Here is a 17,892-nt window from a genome sequence, read left to right as displayed (position 1 = left end):
AAATTTCAGGAGAATAAAATATTTGGGATAAGGCTTTTCCTTCTGAACTAGAATTTTGTGGTGGCTAGCAAGCTTGGTCCTAGTTACCACCCAAATACAGGTATTCTAAAAATAGTGTAGATCCAGCAGGGAGGAAACTTGGCTGAGTTTCAAGGCAACCCAAAATTTCTTACTAAAATTAACTTATTCCTAAGCCAACAGAATGCTTCAGTATTTACTCAGCTCCTCAAGGAGTTTTGCAAGAGTTCATCTGCTTTTTAGACACTCATTCTAGAAAAAGGGAAGTGGATCTTTTTATGACAGGGTGGGGAATATCCTGTGTTAATATTGGGCTTTTTTGCTTTTCTGCCTGTTTGTTTCCCTGTGAAATAAGAGGACTTCTAGTTGCTGTTAGAAAGTGCCCAAGGACCTGCAATTATAATCAAATAAAAATGTGGTTTAAAGTTCCAGGATGTGGAACATTTAAGCTGTGTGACAGAGATCAGATTGTGCAACTACTTAGAGCAAGCGTGGACTACGCCTGCTAGTGAGGACGTTTGTATAGCAGAGCTGATCCATACAACCCCTCACTTGCTTTCAGTTTCCTTGCTGCTGTTTTCTTTCCTTCTTTCTGTTTTGTCAACTCTTCCCAGGAGAGGCAGTGCCAAACACATATAAAATCGTTCACTGCTTTTGGCTGCCTGCCCATCAACATTGTCGGCAGCTGAAACATTTTTCCCCCTCTCTCTCCTCCTTCTCCCCGAATGCTCAGCTCGTTGTCATATTCCCATCCCGATTCACAGCAATCACAACTGCTGCCAGAGCCTTTGATCCCTGCCACCTACCAGAGACTTCCCATTTCTCAATCTCACCAAGTCCTGTCCTGCATCTTTCTGTTGTAAATCTCATGCTCGTTCATGTTCTTGTGAGCCAATGCACCTGCGCAGTAGTGACTGGGACTCGTATAGACACACCTGAGGTATCTTTCAAATGATCTGTTGAACACATAGTTGGGCTATGGCTTCATGCTTGGTATAAACTGATTTACAATCATCTTACTGACCTGCCTTTGGCTGTGTGTTCCTGCCTTTTCCACCCACGTAACCAAAGCCAGTGATTGTGGGGCCATGCAGTGAGTTTGCAGATGCAATGAAACAAAAATCCAACGATTTTTTCCTGTGCATATCTCTAATCAGATTAACAAATGGTGCCAATGCCTGGTGGTCCTGCACAATTACTACGTCCAGCAAGAGGCAATGATTATTAGTAGCACAGGGCTATGGGGAACTGTCCCTTTTGGGACCAGAACTTGCTCCACATCAATGTTGAGATTCCTCCTTTCTGATTTTGCACCAGCTTCTGTCAATACTTTAGGTCTCAACTGACATAATTACAGACTCTTCAGAAGATGGCTGGGGTCAGTTCAAAAAAGGGCTCAAATAGAATACAGTTGGATCTAAGGCACAAAAATCCAAAACTGTGTTGAAAAAACCCCAGTCTGACTCATGTGAATTCTCCCTTTTCAACCTTTGTCATCTTCTTTATTCAGTGTTCTTTAGGGACATCTAGAATTTTGTGATACATGTTCACAACAGACATGAACTCTTCAAACTCTCTCTGAACTGCTGCCCAAGCCCCTGGAAATCAGAAACTATGTGGAATAAAACCCACCTTCTTTGAAGAGCACTTTTGGGTGGACATGGAACCAGGCATGTTTGTGCAAATGTTGTATCCCCCTCTGATAAATTCTATTACAAGCCCATGCATCAACTTTTCTGCTCACTGTTCCCAAAGTACCAAGATCTATTTAATTCACCTATTTATTTGGCAAGTTTACTCCTTTACCCACCAAGGGAGGCAGGGCACAAGCCTGGTTTTACAGCTGTTTGGCCAAGGCTTGCAAGAGCCCCATACAGAAGCCTCAGAAGACAGAAGTAGAAAAAGCACTTTGTACTTTATCTTCTGGCAAGGTAAATAATAATTATACCTGACTTACATGTAATCATCATGTAAGAGCTGGTACAACTGCCTGGGCATATACATTAGTCTCCCCACCATGTAAGTTGAGTTAGTTGAAGAGCAACAATAAATACATCCTCAAAGAGCAAAAGTCTTGGTTTGAAAATTGTAACTCCAGAACAGAGCAAAAACCCAACCACAAACTTACTGGATATGCTTTAGGAAAGTGAGGTGATCTACTGCAATGTTTCCTTACTTGTGATTCACATCTTGTTTCTATTGATAAATTTGTGTGTATGACTGTCTCTGTTTTCCCGATGAATCATGTTTTTGGGATTTCCCTGAGCTGGATGCTGCGGTGCTTATGCTCCTTTAGGATTTCTAAGTCAACATCCTCCATTTGTTGCTGAATAATTTAGTGTTCACCATTTCACTTGGTGTACTTCTGTGTTTGAAGATTTATTATGGTAATCTTCTTTAGAGGGAGTATATGTGATAGCTCAGTGCACTAGGGTTTAGTACCATGAATCTTACACTGGTATTAGCTTCTGATCACTCACCCTGTTCTGTGAAATGAGGAGAAAATTAAAAAAACCCTAGGCAAAACATGTTTCTTGCAACACTTACTTTTCCTGGTTTTGTAGTCTTTTATTTTGACCTGGAATAAACTCTGAACTTGACTGCAATGCAATTTTTTTCCCTGGCTTCTTGTAAAAATCATTCATTATTCAAGAAAAAGAAAGTAAAAAGAGCAGTATAGGATAGCTGATCTCAGGAAGATCTTGAGCAGCTCTGTTCATCCTCTGTGTCCAGTACATCAGTTAAGAACTGAGGCATATGGGAGGTGCTGTTCTTTCATACACAGAAGTTTAAACAGGGCTCATACAACATATGTAGGTACAACATGCAGGATAAAAGTACTCCTGTTATGATTATGTAGCAGCAGGTGTTAGATTTACATGAAAAGGGAGTAAATTACATCCAAAATACCTGAAATATTATGTGCGTATCACAATTGGTTTGCCACTGCTTGGCACATGCATACTATTTAAGTACTACACTCTGGTTGCAGAGAATTAGCTGTACACAGTGCTCCTCAACACAGTAAAAACCCCTTGTTTATTTAGCAAACTCAGCTCAGTGAACATCAACACGTGCTACTCTCCTCAAGTGGGTAAATCGGGTAAGATGTAGTTTAATTTCTATTAAATTTTTGAGTCCATAATTTCCACTTACATTCTTCTCCAGTTCTTTTGGGCCAAGTTATTCAAATCATAATGTGGAGTTCATGGGATTCTGTCTCTTTAGAAAGGGAAAACAAACATATATTACCTACTTTGAGACAAAGGTATTATGTTTATGTAAAGTCTTATTCTATATCAAAATACTGTCTTGTGTACATTCAACGGTCTTCTGGAACAAAACCAAACATGTTACACACTACAGGTATTCTCTCATCCATGCTTTTTTGTTTGCTGGCCCATCTCATGAAAAGTCCTGATATCAGAAGAAGTTTAGAACACCAAATATTATGTAAAAATACATCCTTCACTGCAGTAAGTTCTTCATTTCAGGTTTTTTTGGGGGAAGGAAATGGAGCTCTGAGGTTATTTTTCTTAAAATACTTTCTAATCCCTCTGCAGAGAGAAAAGCAGTAGGTCAAAGAGAGAAAATGTTTACACTTTTCTTACTCTCTAAATCTCTAAAAGCAAATTCTTGTACATAAAATACTGGCAGACCCTTTGTTGCTTTGTATGTCCTATTTGCAAACCATCTGGCTCTGACACCTACCATTATCCAAACCAACCCTGATACTGAGAGTAGCGAACTCCTCTTAATCCTCACATCCCATTTATCCCATTTCTTTTCCTTTTATGCAAAATTATCAATACATCCATTCTGAAGACTTGATGTGTTACACAGCAGTTTTGCAGCAAAAATAATTAGAGGCATTCAGATAAAATATGTAATGTAGCCAAACAGAGATATAGCAAGAGTGTGTGCCAGGACATAATTTGAAATACGTTCCACTAAATTTTCAAGACTAAAAAAATCCTGCCTTTCCTCAGGCAATATAAGAAAATAAAAAATGTTAATGAACTAGAGACATTTCTATTCTTCTCAAAAAAGTAGCAAATAGGATGTACCCAATGTGAGTATCAGCTACATAAAACAGGCACATATATAGTACACTCTCCAGATACACCTGTGAATTAAGCTCTTTCAGCCATAAATAAGAAAACATCTGGAGGATTTCTTTAAACTGGGACAATTACGTAAGAAAAGGATAGAGAAAATGTGACCATCTTCTTGGCACCACTGTCTAAAACCAGCTGTAAAATAATGGCCATTCCTCATCCTTTCTAGATCGGTGAATACATAAAGGAAAAACAAGCTGGTTTGTTACCAGTCTTTTTATAACCTATCTAAAAAGGAGATTTTTCTGTAGAAAATAAAGAAAAATTATTTAGGAGGACAGAAGGCAAATCCTTAGGGTGTATCGTTTTTGTAATTCATTAAAACTGTATATTCTGAAATGCAGTGACTGTATATATTCTAATTGGACTGGTATTAAGCACTTCTTTTTTGGCCAAATTACCGTGACAGCTTTCCAGTATATGACAGTGAAATGACAGGACAACTCCAATATCAACAGCTTGAGAAGTTCAGACGAAAATTCATCTCGGACCATTAAAGACATCTGAATATACAAGTAAGAATTTCACTGGAATTCCAGTAAAAATAAGGAATAGAAATCAAAAATTCAGACAACAATATTATCTCAGAACATTAAAGATATCAAAAAACATGCATAAGGATCTCCCTGCAAATCCAGGAAAACTATTAGGTTACCTGTAGTATTTGAAAGAGCTATGGTGCAAGAGCTTTGGGATGTCCATATCTCATCATTGCTGACTGTAGTCAAGATATGCCTTTACTACTGATATTTACAGGTCAAGTAGCTCCAAAAGTATCTTGTATTGGATTGACTATTAATGAGCTTCGCACTTTTTAGTAAAGCAATTTGGAAAACTGTCACTATATGCTTTTAAATATTATTTGTTGAAACAGAACAATCAGGAAGGTGCTAACCATATTTACACACACTAGTCTCTCCTCCTCTGTTTGTGCTAAATTTAGAGCCCGTTTGGCACAAAAGCACATAGAAGCAGAAATGTGTCTGGTTTGCTATAGGCACATCTGTATTTTGCTTGAAACAGCTAATGGGTGAATTTATGGATCACAACATTATTTTCTCAGAATACGAATAATTGTAGGTATTTAGAATCATGCATAATAAACATTTTGAAATGTGGTCCAGTTACTATTCAAAGATAATTTTTGTCACAAAGATTGAGAAGCTTAACATTTTATAGACACTACAGCCAAGCTAAAACCCCAGCTGGAGTCCTTTTATTATGGCATTTTGTTACATATCCTTAAAACTCCCACCCTTCCCATATGAACTACTGGAATCATATTTACAATTGATAGGATTTTGAAAAACACGGATGTTAAAAATGTCACTGGATAAAAGAATTACTGAACTGTTCTCTTCTTCCTGAATCTGAAGTGTATTATTAAAAAAGAGAGAATGTATGAAAGCTTTGGGAAGAGGAAGAAGGAATAAAAGAATTCTGGAAAATACATTTTCTCCAACCACCTATGAAACAAAACCAATGAGCTTTCAGAGAACAGATCTGTTTAACAGGAGGGAACATGCGTGACTTGTGGTGCTAACAAATCCCTCAACTTTGTATAAGTTATTTTGATGGGCTGCAATTTTTTAAACCACATCTCTCCAATTATTAGAATTTTTTCTGAAAGCTGTTAAAGCACCTTATAATTTCCAACTCAATTTAGGCTGTTCTCAGAGTTTATATTTGTGCGAGACCATGAGTGGCAAGCATGAAACCTTGTATCAAATGACACATCTCTCAGGTTTGACCTCAGTGAGTACAATCTATTCTCTCCTGCAGCTGTGAAAGACTACCCAAAACTAGAATCAGCTACAGTAAGATCAACTTTCATGGAGATTACTTTAGAAATATCTGCTCTGAGGATGTATGAAAATTTTAATTTCTGACTTAGGTTTTAGTTATTCCAGACTAGGGCAAGTTTACTCTCATTGAGTGCAATAGGGGTATCTGGACCCAAGTCACTTTGTAGAAGAGAAAGGTCTCTGACCAGTGATTACAATTTCTTCTTCATGTCTTCTGTCCAACAAATCTTTTAGCAGCAAATATGATATAATGGTAAATTTTATATACTCTATACTCCCTATATATACAAAGTAGTTTTACATTTTACTATATTCCATTGTACAACTTTACATAGTATGTTATTGTTTCGATTCATAGTTCAGCAAATCAATACATATTTAGATAACTGCCTTTCCACATCCTGCTATTCATTTAGCTTAAAAAAAATAGTAGAAAAGAAGCACAGTGATGCAATGCCCAGGCACTTTCAATGTTGCTCAGCAAAGTAAGCAAGCATCTGTTTGAAAGCATGGCAACTTTTTTTTGTGGAAAAAAAAACCCAAACCAAACCACATCACCGCAAAATTGAATCTTTGCTCATCATGGATTATTTTAAACATCCTTTGTACAGTTCCAAGAATTCCTGAGAAGGCTCTGTAAAATATGACTGATACGTTTATATGTCAGCAGTGGGTCTGAGGGAGCAGTAACTTCCATCACTAGAGGTTCCACTGATCGCACAGAAGACATGAAGAGAGTCCTGCATCCATGGTGAATGCATTGTGTCTTCATGATAGATCTAAACAAAGCAAAACAATCACAAATTCAATACAGGTTTCACTTCATTATGATAATCAAGCTGCTTAAAAAGGTATGCAAAAGAGATTTCCAACCTTGTCTTCAAAGCTGTTTCACAAAGGCAGCATAACAAAGAAATAAGAAAGAAGAGTAGTTTAGCAATTTCTGTAGCATTAATATATCACACACTATTCTGTGTATTACTGGATCACTTTTAGCTACAGCTATGCACTGTAGGAAAGAAATAGTTCTCTGTACAACAGTTTTATATTATGTCTTAGCAGTAACAGAATTCTAATAGTTTTTTTTGTAAGCATGGGGAGTAGGTGCAGCTAAATCCCACAGACTGTGAGATCTGTGTCCAAATTTTGTACTTTGTAGCCTGAAGGACACTCTGACAGTGCACGATCCAACTGGACTGGCAGAGCTGACTGTGTATTTGTTTTCACCATGTGGTTCACCAGTCAAGTTAAGTTACCTTTAACTTGCATTAGTGAAACTGAGATCACTGGCCATCATAAACAGCTTCTGGACATCCAGCTTTCTGCCAGTCTCTGAAACTTCCTGGACCTGTTCAGCTCCCATTTACCAATTTTTTGTCTTTACATTTTAGCTTAAAAGATCTGTAAATAAGGTCATAGGCTGACCCAGTGATTCCCATCTGCCCCTGCATCTCAAACGAAGGGCACTGCCTGTGTTGCTTTGGGACACTGATAATATTTAGAAAAGCATATGTTACTTGCAATGAGAACCTAAGTTAATGCACTACACTTTTTATGTTTAACTGAGTAATGTTGCAAAATAAGAAAACTCATTCCAATAGGTTGAATTTGTTAGATATTAGGTCATTTGATGGCAATGCAAAGTTCAAGTCAGCTGTTGTACATAATGTTGTGCAACTATGAAAAACAGTGTTCACAAACATAGTCATTTAAGCTGCCTTTTGAGCTATTACAAGAAGAAAGTGAAAAGTATATCCTTCCCAGGGAGCCCTTCACTGGACATTGCAGTCATATTTTGCCCCTTAACCAAAGACAACACAGCAGTGGATAAATCCATTGAGGTAACAGGGAATGTGTTAAAACATTGTGTTTTAACAATGCTTCTTTGTTCTAAAATAATCTTAACTATTGTACTGTGACAGTGCAGGACTGAGTGATTTGTTTTTGATTTGACTATTGCAAAATTCAAAAGCCACAGAAGTTCCAGCAGCTGCATGCAAATTAGATGTCTTGGCACTGGCAAACAGCTTAGAGTAAGCAGGTGGCAGTTCTTACGAACAAGCCTCTCTGAGCAAAGTTCAGTAGTGGAGTATGCAGGTAGTGGCAATGAAAAAACCAGTATGGCATATATGCAACATCAATAGTTTGCAAACTAAAAAAATGGTGGCCATGAGCAGAATAGAAAGGGAATCTAACAAAAGAAACAGGAATGTAGCAGTCACTCTCAAACGGATGCACCCTTACACTCCTACAACAAAAATCATCCCATCATGAGACTGTTTCCCTGAAATGATATTGTACTCTTCCACAACAAGACTCTGATTCCCACAAGCATTATTTTATTGTAAATTAACCTTATTTGCAAACAGCAGCCTGGTGCAGTTGTATTATTTTGCCACTTGCAAATTTTTCAATTAGTGTGAACAACTACTCAACTGACTGTGGAATTTGCCTATCCATTTTTAGTGAGTTAACATGTTACATCTTTAATTCACAGTCACACATTGCCAGTAAATTGACTAACTGGGAGATCCTGAAAACATTCTTCTAAATTTCAAGTTCTGTGGACCCCAATGCAATCTGTACTGCTGATTTTATATCCTTGATGCTATAAATCTACAACAAGCTTTCTTTTGTCATTAATGTCAAAATGAAAGAGCAGAGGTATGGAAATTACTTCAGAAAGCCAGTTCTCATCTAATTTCACAGCATGGTATTAGGTAGAAGTACAACTGCTCTTTGAATCTCTCACCTCTATGATGCTACTATTCAAATGTATTTTCCTAGAAAGATCCAAGAAAACATAAAAACACAGATCAAATAAATTAGCATGAACTTTAACAGTGCATATAAATGGCATGTTGGCATTAGGCAAAAATTATAAGAAAACATACGTAAGGAAAAATAACATATTAAGAAAAACCCCATAATCTGGATATAACTGAGGAAATGGAAATGTTGCCAGAGAACTTTGACCTGTGACCTCTTTATGATTTGCAGACATGATACAAAACGTGGCACAGGATTTCTGATGACCACAGCAGGCAGTGGTGTGTCACTGAACACTCCACCCTGCAGCACTCTGAATACCAGCATCAGGCCGAGTCTTTCAGTCAACAGAAAGAAGTTTTAGGAATCCACCAAATATACTGCTTAATTTTCATGTTTGCTTACTTGCCCTTTTATATTTAGCTACAGAACACGAGGAGTGATCACATTTTCAGTTAGTTCCCAGCCAGTTTTCAGCTTAGTCAGTTTTCAAGCACAGAGAGCCACTTCTGTGGGCTCCCACCATGCAGTACATGCCTGTTCATGGATGATGTCAGAAAGCTCTTTCACCATATCCCGAAAGTTTGATTTTAACCCTTCATGGTACTCCACTTGATCCTCCTTAATGAGACGCTCGTTGAGCTCCAGAGCAATTCCACAGGCTTGGATAAATTTCCTGGGGAGGAAAGGAATGAACCTGGGGCATTACAACAGTCCAGCCTTCTACCAAAGCAAGCAACTGAACAGACACGCAAATCTCAGTATTTCCCACCTCCTTTTCTTTAGTGTTTGGGGCAAGTCATATTCCAGGATTATCCCTGGCACAGTAAATCAGGGAATGGAGAGGGACTGAAACACAGGTATTGGGCTTTCTGCTGGAGCTCCTTTGAGAGCCTGGATCCTCAGTAGATGGGACAGCCAGTCCTGCAGGGCTGGCCAGAGCTGGGTGCATGTGACACAGCAGGGCTGTGAGAGGTCAGGCTCCTAACAGCAGAGACACCCTCCTGAAGGAAGTTCACACCATGGGGAGCTATAATGCTCTTTCTTGGGTCTGTTATTCATTGTTGTTTCATTTAACACACATATTTTCCTTTTTTATAAAACTCAATGAAAATGCATTCACAACTGAAATGGAGATTGTGTTTGCACTGCAAGGCTGGAAAGTAAAACCATGCATGGCATGTTTTCAGGGATTACTCCCTGATCCAAGTTACTTGATACATGGAAGGAGAATGAGATTAGCCCAAATGATGCTTTCTCCATACAATGAGAATGGAGAAATAGGTGAAATGGAAGTCATCAGCACAGAGTAACAAATGCAGGGGCTGGTGGATAACTGGTTGCACCTGAGAGGTCCAGAAAAGAGTGTGGCAAAGACTCATCATCCTGAGGTAAAACACAAGTTGCCTAATCATAAATTGGGGGACACTTTCAAGTGGGAGGTAAAACTTACCCTAAGGGACAGAAATTAGAAAAACACCTGTGCAAGTCACACAGTTTCAAAAACTAGCAACAGAAACAAGAACAGTGCTCTTCCATAAACTGGGACAGGATCTGCTTTAAAATATTTCAAGTTCGTCATTAGCTAGCAAAAAATCCCCTGGGCAAAACTGGCAAACAATGCACATTATCAAAGACCCCTGAATACAGGACTGTCAGATCTCTGGTTTTCAAACACACTTCATGTGATAATCTCAAATTTCCACACAAACTGTTGAAGCAAGTGTTCAAGCAAATCTCCCCAGGGAGAGCACAGCCCTGGACTTGGGCTTGATAAATATAATTTGATAAATATAATTTCATTGGCTTTTTTCATGTGTGAGCACCTATAACCCCATAAGACTTTATATGACATATCTAAGCATCCAGCATCTGCTGAGTTTGGAGACAGACAAAAATATAACCAAAGCAGGTACCATCTTCCAGCCAGCTGCTAGTTTTTACTACATCAGAAATCCTACCTGAACATTTCTTTTAACTCATTCACCTTCTTAGCAGGATATTTGCTGGACTGGCTGTCACTTAGGAAAGCTCTGGCATAGGCCAAAGGACCAGCATTAACCTAGAATGAAAGAAGAAATCATTTATGCTAGAACTCCTGCTGAGATGCTCAAGGCACTTGTGAAAGGAATAATAATAATTTTTTAAAAGCCCCACCCAAGATCAGCATACTATTTCTATTTCAATGCCATCAACTCTGCATTACTAATGTCACCAGAGGCACCTGAAGTTTCAAAAGTTGAGTATTTGTTTTTCCATCTATGTTTTTAAGATGAAAAGTTAAATGGAGATAGAAAGAGAGATTAAGTTTGTTTCCTCATGTTTTTCCCTTATTTCCACGTGGAAAATAAACATGGTCTGAGTCCTAAGGTCACTTACCCAGACTGAGAATCCAGGCTTCCAAAAAGGCTGTTTGTGCCTGATTCTTACAGTACAATCTTCAAGACTTAAGTATATTTCAGCAGTTACTTATGGCTAATTAATGTGCAATTACACTTGAACTTGACACTGTAAACACCACTGGAGAAAACGTTTATTCCCACAAGCCACCCACTTCTGTAGCACTGAACATGACAGGGAAGCTGTGCTGGAGGCTGGTGGCTGCAGCCCCGAAGCCTGGGTAGTTAATGATTTCTGGAAAGTAAATGTGTTGTGTTGTGACAATGCCTCACTCTGAGCTGTGTATGTAAATGCAATTCTGAACAGACATCAAACAGACTGACCTGCACAGAAACACAGCCCTGCAGTTTGAGCTGCAGCTGGATCATGTCAACATCACCAGCAGAGCTGCAGAGTTTCTGCAGCTCTGCTGTCTTGTCCTTTATTTCATCAGTAGCAACATCAATTGGTTTTAAATTAACCTGATGTTCATAATTGACCGGAATTCTCTTCTTTACGTATGGAAAGGAGTTCAAAGCTAGCAGAAACAGCAAAAGAAATGTATAGATTGAAAAGTCATGCAGCACACAGTCGTACTCTTCACAGAACATATACAAGCAGATTCTTGCCCCTGGGGAAGTGAAATCCCAAACAAGGCTATAATTTACCAGCACGATTTTTTAATCTCTAAAAATATGCACATAAAAACACAATGTAAATTCCGCCTCCCAACCAGATATTGTCTCACAATTCTGTTTAAGATGAGAGAATTTGTGACACTTCTGGAATATTTTCATGAGCTATAATAGTCTCCTAATAGTTACTGATACTGTCTCATGCTCAGATATTTGTACTTACTAGTTAGAATGGTCCTTTTTTTACATTGTTCTTCCACACTGCCATGCTTTTTTCCAGATAAAGTGAAAGGAGTTTCAAATACAAATCTATTGATATTATGATTTCTTTCAAATTCAGTTTTTCTTTCAGACATTTCTTTGTCTTCAAAGTAGGGCTTCACATAAGTCACTTGAATATGGGCATACTTGGGATCAAGGTCTTTAATGCTGACCTATGAAATAAGAGGGTTACTCACAGGAGGAGCAAAGGTTAGTAAGTTATAATTGGCTAATCTATCCACTGGGATCTGTTTTACACTAATTCCCTGCTGACCTTGCCTCATTGCATGAAGGCCAGTGACACACCAAATGCTCATTTTGCCCTGAGCTGGGATGTCTAGACCATCCACCAGCAGATAAGACAAGGAGGCATGGCACAAGAAATATATCACCTGGTGCCAAACAAGCTGTTCCTGCAGCAGGCAGTCACATCCCCATATCCATTGATGCAGCACAGGCCTGGGCTACTTAGCCCTTCTAATATGACCACAAAGTTTCCAGACCGTGATCCAGTGCTCATACAGTGCTGGGGCAGGCAAACCTGCAAGCCTGCACTAAACCAGCTTCGGGATCACCAGCACTGTCTTTGGTAACCCAGATAAATCCCACTGCAGCCTAAGGATATGAACAGCCCTTGCAGGGAGCATAAATAAGTACTCCATATGAAAAGGAAGGAGCTAAGGCTGCAAGGCCCAAAGAGATTTTCTTTTAGACTTGCAGCATCAAAGCAACGAGAAGTAGCTCTGCTTCCAGTCACCTGATGCTCTTTGCTGGTTTCTAATGCCTTCAACAAGGCTCAGTGCGATGGGGATTGCAATTTCCCACTCATAGTTCACACCTGGGAGCCAGAGCAACACCAACACTTGTCAAGCTGTGCAACATGTCCACACACAGGAGCATGAGAATGCCAGGGGCAATTGGAAGCAGGGTGTTTGTAAGAAGGTGGATGAGAGGGCTCATTCTTCCCCTCCCACTGGCAGAAGGAAGGGATGCTTTGCCATCTTCTTTCAGCTCCACAAAGCATGCAGTTTAACTCTACCTTATTAGAATCCTGGATAATCTTTACAGTCTCTGACCCAAATTTTTCTCCATAAAGTTTAAGAAGTCTGAAGGAGATCTCCGAGAGGCCTGTCAGTTTAGGTTCCTTATAGATGTATTCCTTCCCATCTTCTTCCTCAAAGAATGTCTGGCATTAACCACAAAAGAAAGCAGTGAGGAATAGCCGTGTTTCTTCATTTGGAAAACTTTTATCTTAGATTTGCTACTTGGAAATCAAGTTTCTACTAACATTTCAGAAAGCCAAAAAGGTTTGGAAGGCTATGGCTCACAAAGTATCACTGAACTTTGCCTGTTTAATAGATTCCTTCAAGAATGGTCTAAAAAAAAAAATTCTCCAACCAACACAAACACAACACGTCATTACTTGAGGACAACCAGTGAGAAATCTAAACAATGTGGAAGATGGTTTGGCCAGCATTTGAACTTCTGGAAGGTTGGAAAGAGACAGGCAGGAGAAAATAATACACAAACAAGGTATAGAGAAGGAACAAAAAGATACGTAAGTTGAGAAAGCCCTGACAGCAGAGCCACAGGAACAGTCTGAAATTAAGGAATTTGTGTAGGCTGAGAGAGACTTTAAGCAATAAAAAAAGAAATGGGTTTCCTGTGCTTTAATTCCTCTTGTATTCAGGGAAGTGGGATCTGGTGTATTTACTGTAAATAGAGACAAAATTGCATCAAAGGCTGTGCTTGCATCACCAATCTTGCCCATAATGGAAACAGCATGGGAACTTCATGCTTTGGTGAGCTGTTCCAGTTATAATTTGTGACACAGCATTAAGCTATCTGCATGTAGCTGGAATATAAACCCAGAAAAGCTTTAAAGTGCAAAACTGGATCAAGTACTGGTTGCCAGGATGCTACACAGCCTAATTTTAAGGGCTGATCCAGTTATTTCCACAGCTTCTGGAAAACTAAGCTAGCAGTTGTTTCCTTTTATCTGTTGCTAACCTTATTTACTTTTTACATATTCAAAGTTACAGAGAAGATGACAGTAAATATAAAATGCATGTTTTCTGCAGCAACAGTCAGTGCTTGGATATGTTGTGTGTGTAGTGACAGTGGCATTCAAAGGTACAAACTCATGATGATTTCAGGGGTATTCATCATCTCCTCTAAAAGAAAGAATGAAAAAAGGCAAGGCTAATATAATTTACATGGTGTTTTCTAAAGAGGGGTCCTGCACCTCCCCCATGGTTATGAGTCCACAAGCAGAAGCAGGTTGTTCAGAGACAGAAAGGACATGAGGGTATCACACTTTATTAGATTAACTGCTATAGGTGGAGAGAAAAAATAAAACCACAACTGCTTTTAAGCTCAGAAGACTTCACGAGATATGATAAGATCATGCTGCTTCCTGGGACTCCGAGCCCCAGATTTTATTCAGTTTTCCAGTTACCTCAGCTAACAAAAATACTACCTATCTCTACATGTGTGTAACCAACACTGATAGATATTTTGCCTCCAGCTTCTCTCATAACCTTTTACTCTGATAATACCTAGAAGGGAGCACCAATTTTCTGTAGAAAAAAGTCTGTTACTACTACTGTAACAGACTACTATGGTTATATACTGTTATTGGTTATATACTATACACACTAAATTGTGTCTGTGTAACTGTAATTACAAAACTGTAATTACAAAAAACCCTTCCGTGTTTTCTGAACCCACTAAGCCATTTCCTAACTGCTGAGTTGTTTTAGGAAAAGCCTACCAGCAGAATCATAAACTTTGTAATAAATCAAGTGCTCCTAGAGACAGACACAAACCCTCATCCCCAGTGTGCAACACCAAAACATTCACATAGACACACTGGTTGGCTGCACCAGAGGAGCTTTTCAGCTCCAGGTCTGACAGAGCAGCAGCTTTTGGGGCCAGATTGCCTGGTGAGGGGTTGCTGGCAAGCCAGTGTATATGCTTACTTGTCCATAAAAGGCCACTCTGAAAAAGGTTCCAAGAAGCCTCTTCCTTGAGTGCATTACTTCCAGTATCTTAGAATATGCTCCATGGAGTGTTCTGTACAGCTGGGTGAGTTTCTGGAAATCAGATTTTGACATTATGATGAAAGCAGGATTTTGCACGCAGGACATTCCAGCTAACACCAGAAGTTACTAAGATATCTGAACACAATCCTCTGGAGAATTGAAACCTTAATTTCTAAAGAGGTTGAACTCATGCACTCTTGTTTGAAAAACCTGGTTTTAAGTACATGCTTAGTGTCAGGTCTGCAGGGTAACAGAGACTGCAGTAACACCACTACCCTTGGAGAGAAGGCTGAGTGCACTGTCTCAGCGTGTTTCCTGACTGAGCCTTCACAGACAGAGCAACTGGCAATATTTTTTTAATTAAAAACAGCTTTACAATGAAAAAAATAGATTGAGGCAAGGCTTCCCCCAGCTTCAGTTATATGGCCAGATATTCTGTCATGGCAGAGGGAGGGAAAGGGGACCAGTACTAAGCTGAAGCACAGGTCACAGCAGGTGGTGGGAAGGAGCAAGGCTGAGAACAGCTTCCTTCCTTCCTTCCTCTCCACTTGCCACTGAATTACCCACAGATCTAGTCTTTTCTTTGAACTGTTCTCATTCTGTTTTTAACCCTTGAAAACCTCAGGTCTCAAAAAGAATCTAGCTTTGATGAGCATATGGAATGACAACAGTTCTATTTTACAGGAAGGACGGTGGTAATTATTCACTAAACATGAGTCATCCATGTCATTAGCTTTGATAATTACCTTTCAGATCATTGCTTTCACTAATTTCTTTAAAAACCAACAATGAAGCACAGTGTGTGCTTTACTGATACCAATTCAGTAATTTGTAACTTCAAAAATAAAGAAGTCCCCTGTTTTTTTCTTAGCAGTCTAGAAAATCACCTGCTCTATGCAAACGAGTTCAAAATACCCACCTCAAATTCATGCCGCTTTTCATAAATAGGAATGATCAGTTTGGAAACTTCAGAAATTGTTTCATAACGCTCTGCTTTCCACAGGCCATCTACACACTGCTCCAGCAGCTCCACCAGGACTTCCTATGAGAGCAACCAAATGGGTGGTGTTAGTAACACTCCAACTTAGAAGATAAAACCATTTTAACTTCAGATACTTTTATCAGATCCCAGAATAAGTAATCACAGTTACGTAAGTTTAAACCCTGTGTATTCCTGGCCTTTCTAAAGGCATTCTAAATTTTGGGGAGGGGAAGGGGGAAGAAGAAGAAAAAGGACAAGCTATTTTTCAAAAGTTCATTACATATTCATAAATCATTAGCATAGTAGCCAGCAAGTATGTCCTGGTTATTTAGTTACTTCCCCAGGAAACCGCAAAACCTCTGGGAGCATATGGACATGACAGCACTGGAGGTCAGAGGTGTGCATCTAAGAAACACGTCCAAGGAACATGCGTGCAATAGCAGTGGGCTGTGGTGCCAAGGATCCTCAAGTCTTGATGAATGGGCAGCTGGGCTGCAGGGCCACCTCGCTCAGCCACGTGGCTGACCCAACGGTGCAGAAGTACTTATGAGACTTTATGATTCATGGGTGGATCTACCCACTTCCCCAATGCCTTGCTATGGTTTCTGGATTGTTCTGTTAACATGGTGTCCAGCAGCACAGCCCTAATGCCAGAGGACCCTAAGATGACCTCTCCCTTGCAGAGCTTGACTTCATTCTGTCCCTCCTTGGAAATACCACACCTGGCTGTGCTGCCCTGTGCTGGTGGCATTAGCATTTGCATAACACAGCAGGCAAAGGTTGTGGTGCAGCTTTTTCAGTCTCAGTGCTAGAAAAGCCTTTCATAGGAACCAAGAACTTACATCAGTTTTACCTGTCTGAATCATACACAGAAAATTCTTCAGAGCAGATTTCTCTTGGGAAATTGCAACGGAACAAACAGTCTTGTTTACAGATAGCAGTGCACAACTGCAATTTGTTAGAGCTCACATGAACAAAGTCCAAAACTAAATCCTAATCAGATATCAAATATCCTGTATCTACAGTACAGGACCTCACCTCACTGTAATGTACATCCATCATCCCACCATCTTCTTTCATTGCACCTTCTTCATCAATGTTGGGAGTGATTTTCCTGAAGGCAGTGCATCCACTGGGAAAGAGTTCTGCAGCAGACAAAAGCAAATGGATTAGCGGAATTATCTCAAATGTGTCGTGCTGCTGTACTTTAACCTGAGCTGACAAGTCAGTACTGCTCAACAACTCTCTCACTGCCCCACTTAACCCTGCTGGGATGAGGAGGAGCATCAGGGAAAAAAAGTAAAACCCATGGGTTGAAATAAGAATAGTTTAATAATTGAAACAAAGTAAACTATGATAATAATAATAAAAATAGATAGAGAGATATAAACCTCAAGAAAATCTAATGATGCACAATACAGTTGCTCATCACCCACTGACCAATGCCAAACCCATTCCCAGACCAGCCCCCTTTCCAGGTAACTCCCCTAGTTAATATATTGGGCATGACATTCTGAGATGTGAAATATCCCTTTGGCCAGTTCAGGTCAGCTGCCCCAACTATTCTCCTTCCCAGGTTTTTGTGCAGCTCCTCACTGGCACCGCATGAGACACTGAGAGGTCCTTGACTCAGAGTAAGCACTACTGAGCAACAACCAAACCAGCAGAGCGTTGTCAGCATTACTCTAACACTGAATCCAAAACAGAGCACCAACTACCAAGGAATAAAAGTAATTCTACCCCTATCCAGCTATTGCTGGAGAGCTGGGTGGTAAGCAGACAGCATTGCACACTCCTAGCAAGGAAGCACAGTTATGTCTCCCAAAACTTTGGGTAGTTCAGCCTTCAGTGAACCATTCCAGCCTCTGTAGATGTAAAGAG

At 39.6% G+C, this 17,892-nt stretch overlaps 1 protein-coding gene across 4 annotated transcripts in view; it reads right to left on the bottom strand.

Annotated features, from left to right (window-relative positions):
* Positions 1–1,914: 1,914 nt before the first annotated feature.
* The window catches only part of DOCK11 (dedicator of cytokinesis 11), an 80,944-nt gene continuing 64,966 nt past the window's right edge, over positions 1,915–17,892 (bottom strand). For all 4 annotated transcript variants that reach the window (XM_048318569.1, XM_048318572.1, XM_048318571.1 and 1 more), the window contains 9 exons: positions 17,050–17,156; positions 15,949–16,071; positions 14,967–15,080; positions 13,025–13,171; positions 11,948–12,158; positions 11,434–11,627; positions 10,672–10,772; positions 9,248–9,386; positions 1,915–6,720 (listed from right to left, as the gene is read on the bottom strand). In XM_048318569.1, the coding sequence (XP_048174526.1) occupies positions 6,598–6,720; positions 9,248–9,386; positions 10,672–10,772; positions 11,434–11,627; positions 11,948–12,158; positions 13,025–13,171; positions 14,967–15,080; positions 15,949–16,071; positions 17,050–17,156 (1,259 nt within the window). In that variant the 3' untranslated portion in view covers positions 1,915–6,597. The remainder of the gene's footprint in view (positions 6,721–9,247; positions 9,387–10,671; positions 10,773–11,433; positions 11,628–11,947; positions 12,159–13,024; positions 13,172–14,966; positions 15,081–15,948; positions 16,072–17,049; positions 17,157–17,892) is intronic.

Source organism: Corvus hawaiiensis, chromosome 14, assembly GCF_020740725.1.
Source record: "Corvus hawaiiensis isolate bCorHaw1 chromosome 14, bCorHaw1.pri.cur, whole genome shotgun sequence".
NCBI classification, from domain to species: Eukaryota; Metazoa; Chordata; class Aves; order Passeriformes; family Corvidae; genus Corvus; species Corvus hawaiiensis.
The sequence above is the reverse complement of the archived record's forward strand: the minus strand, read 5'-3'. Positions and strand labels throughout refer to the sequence as shown.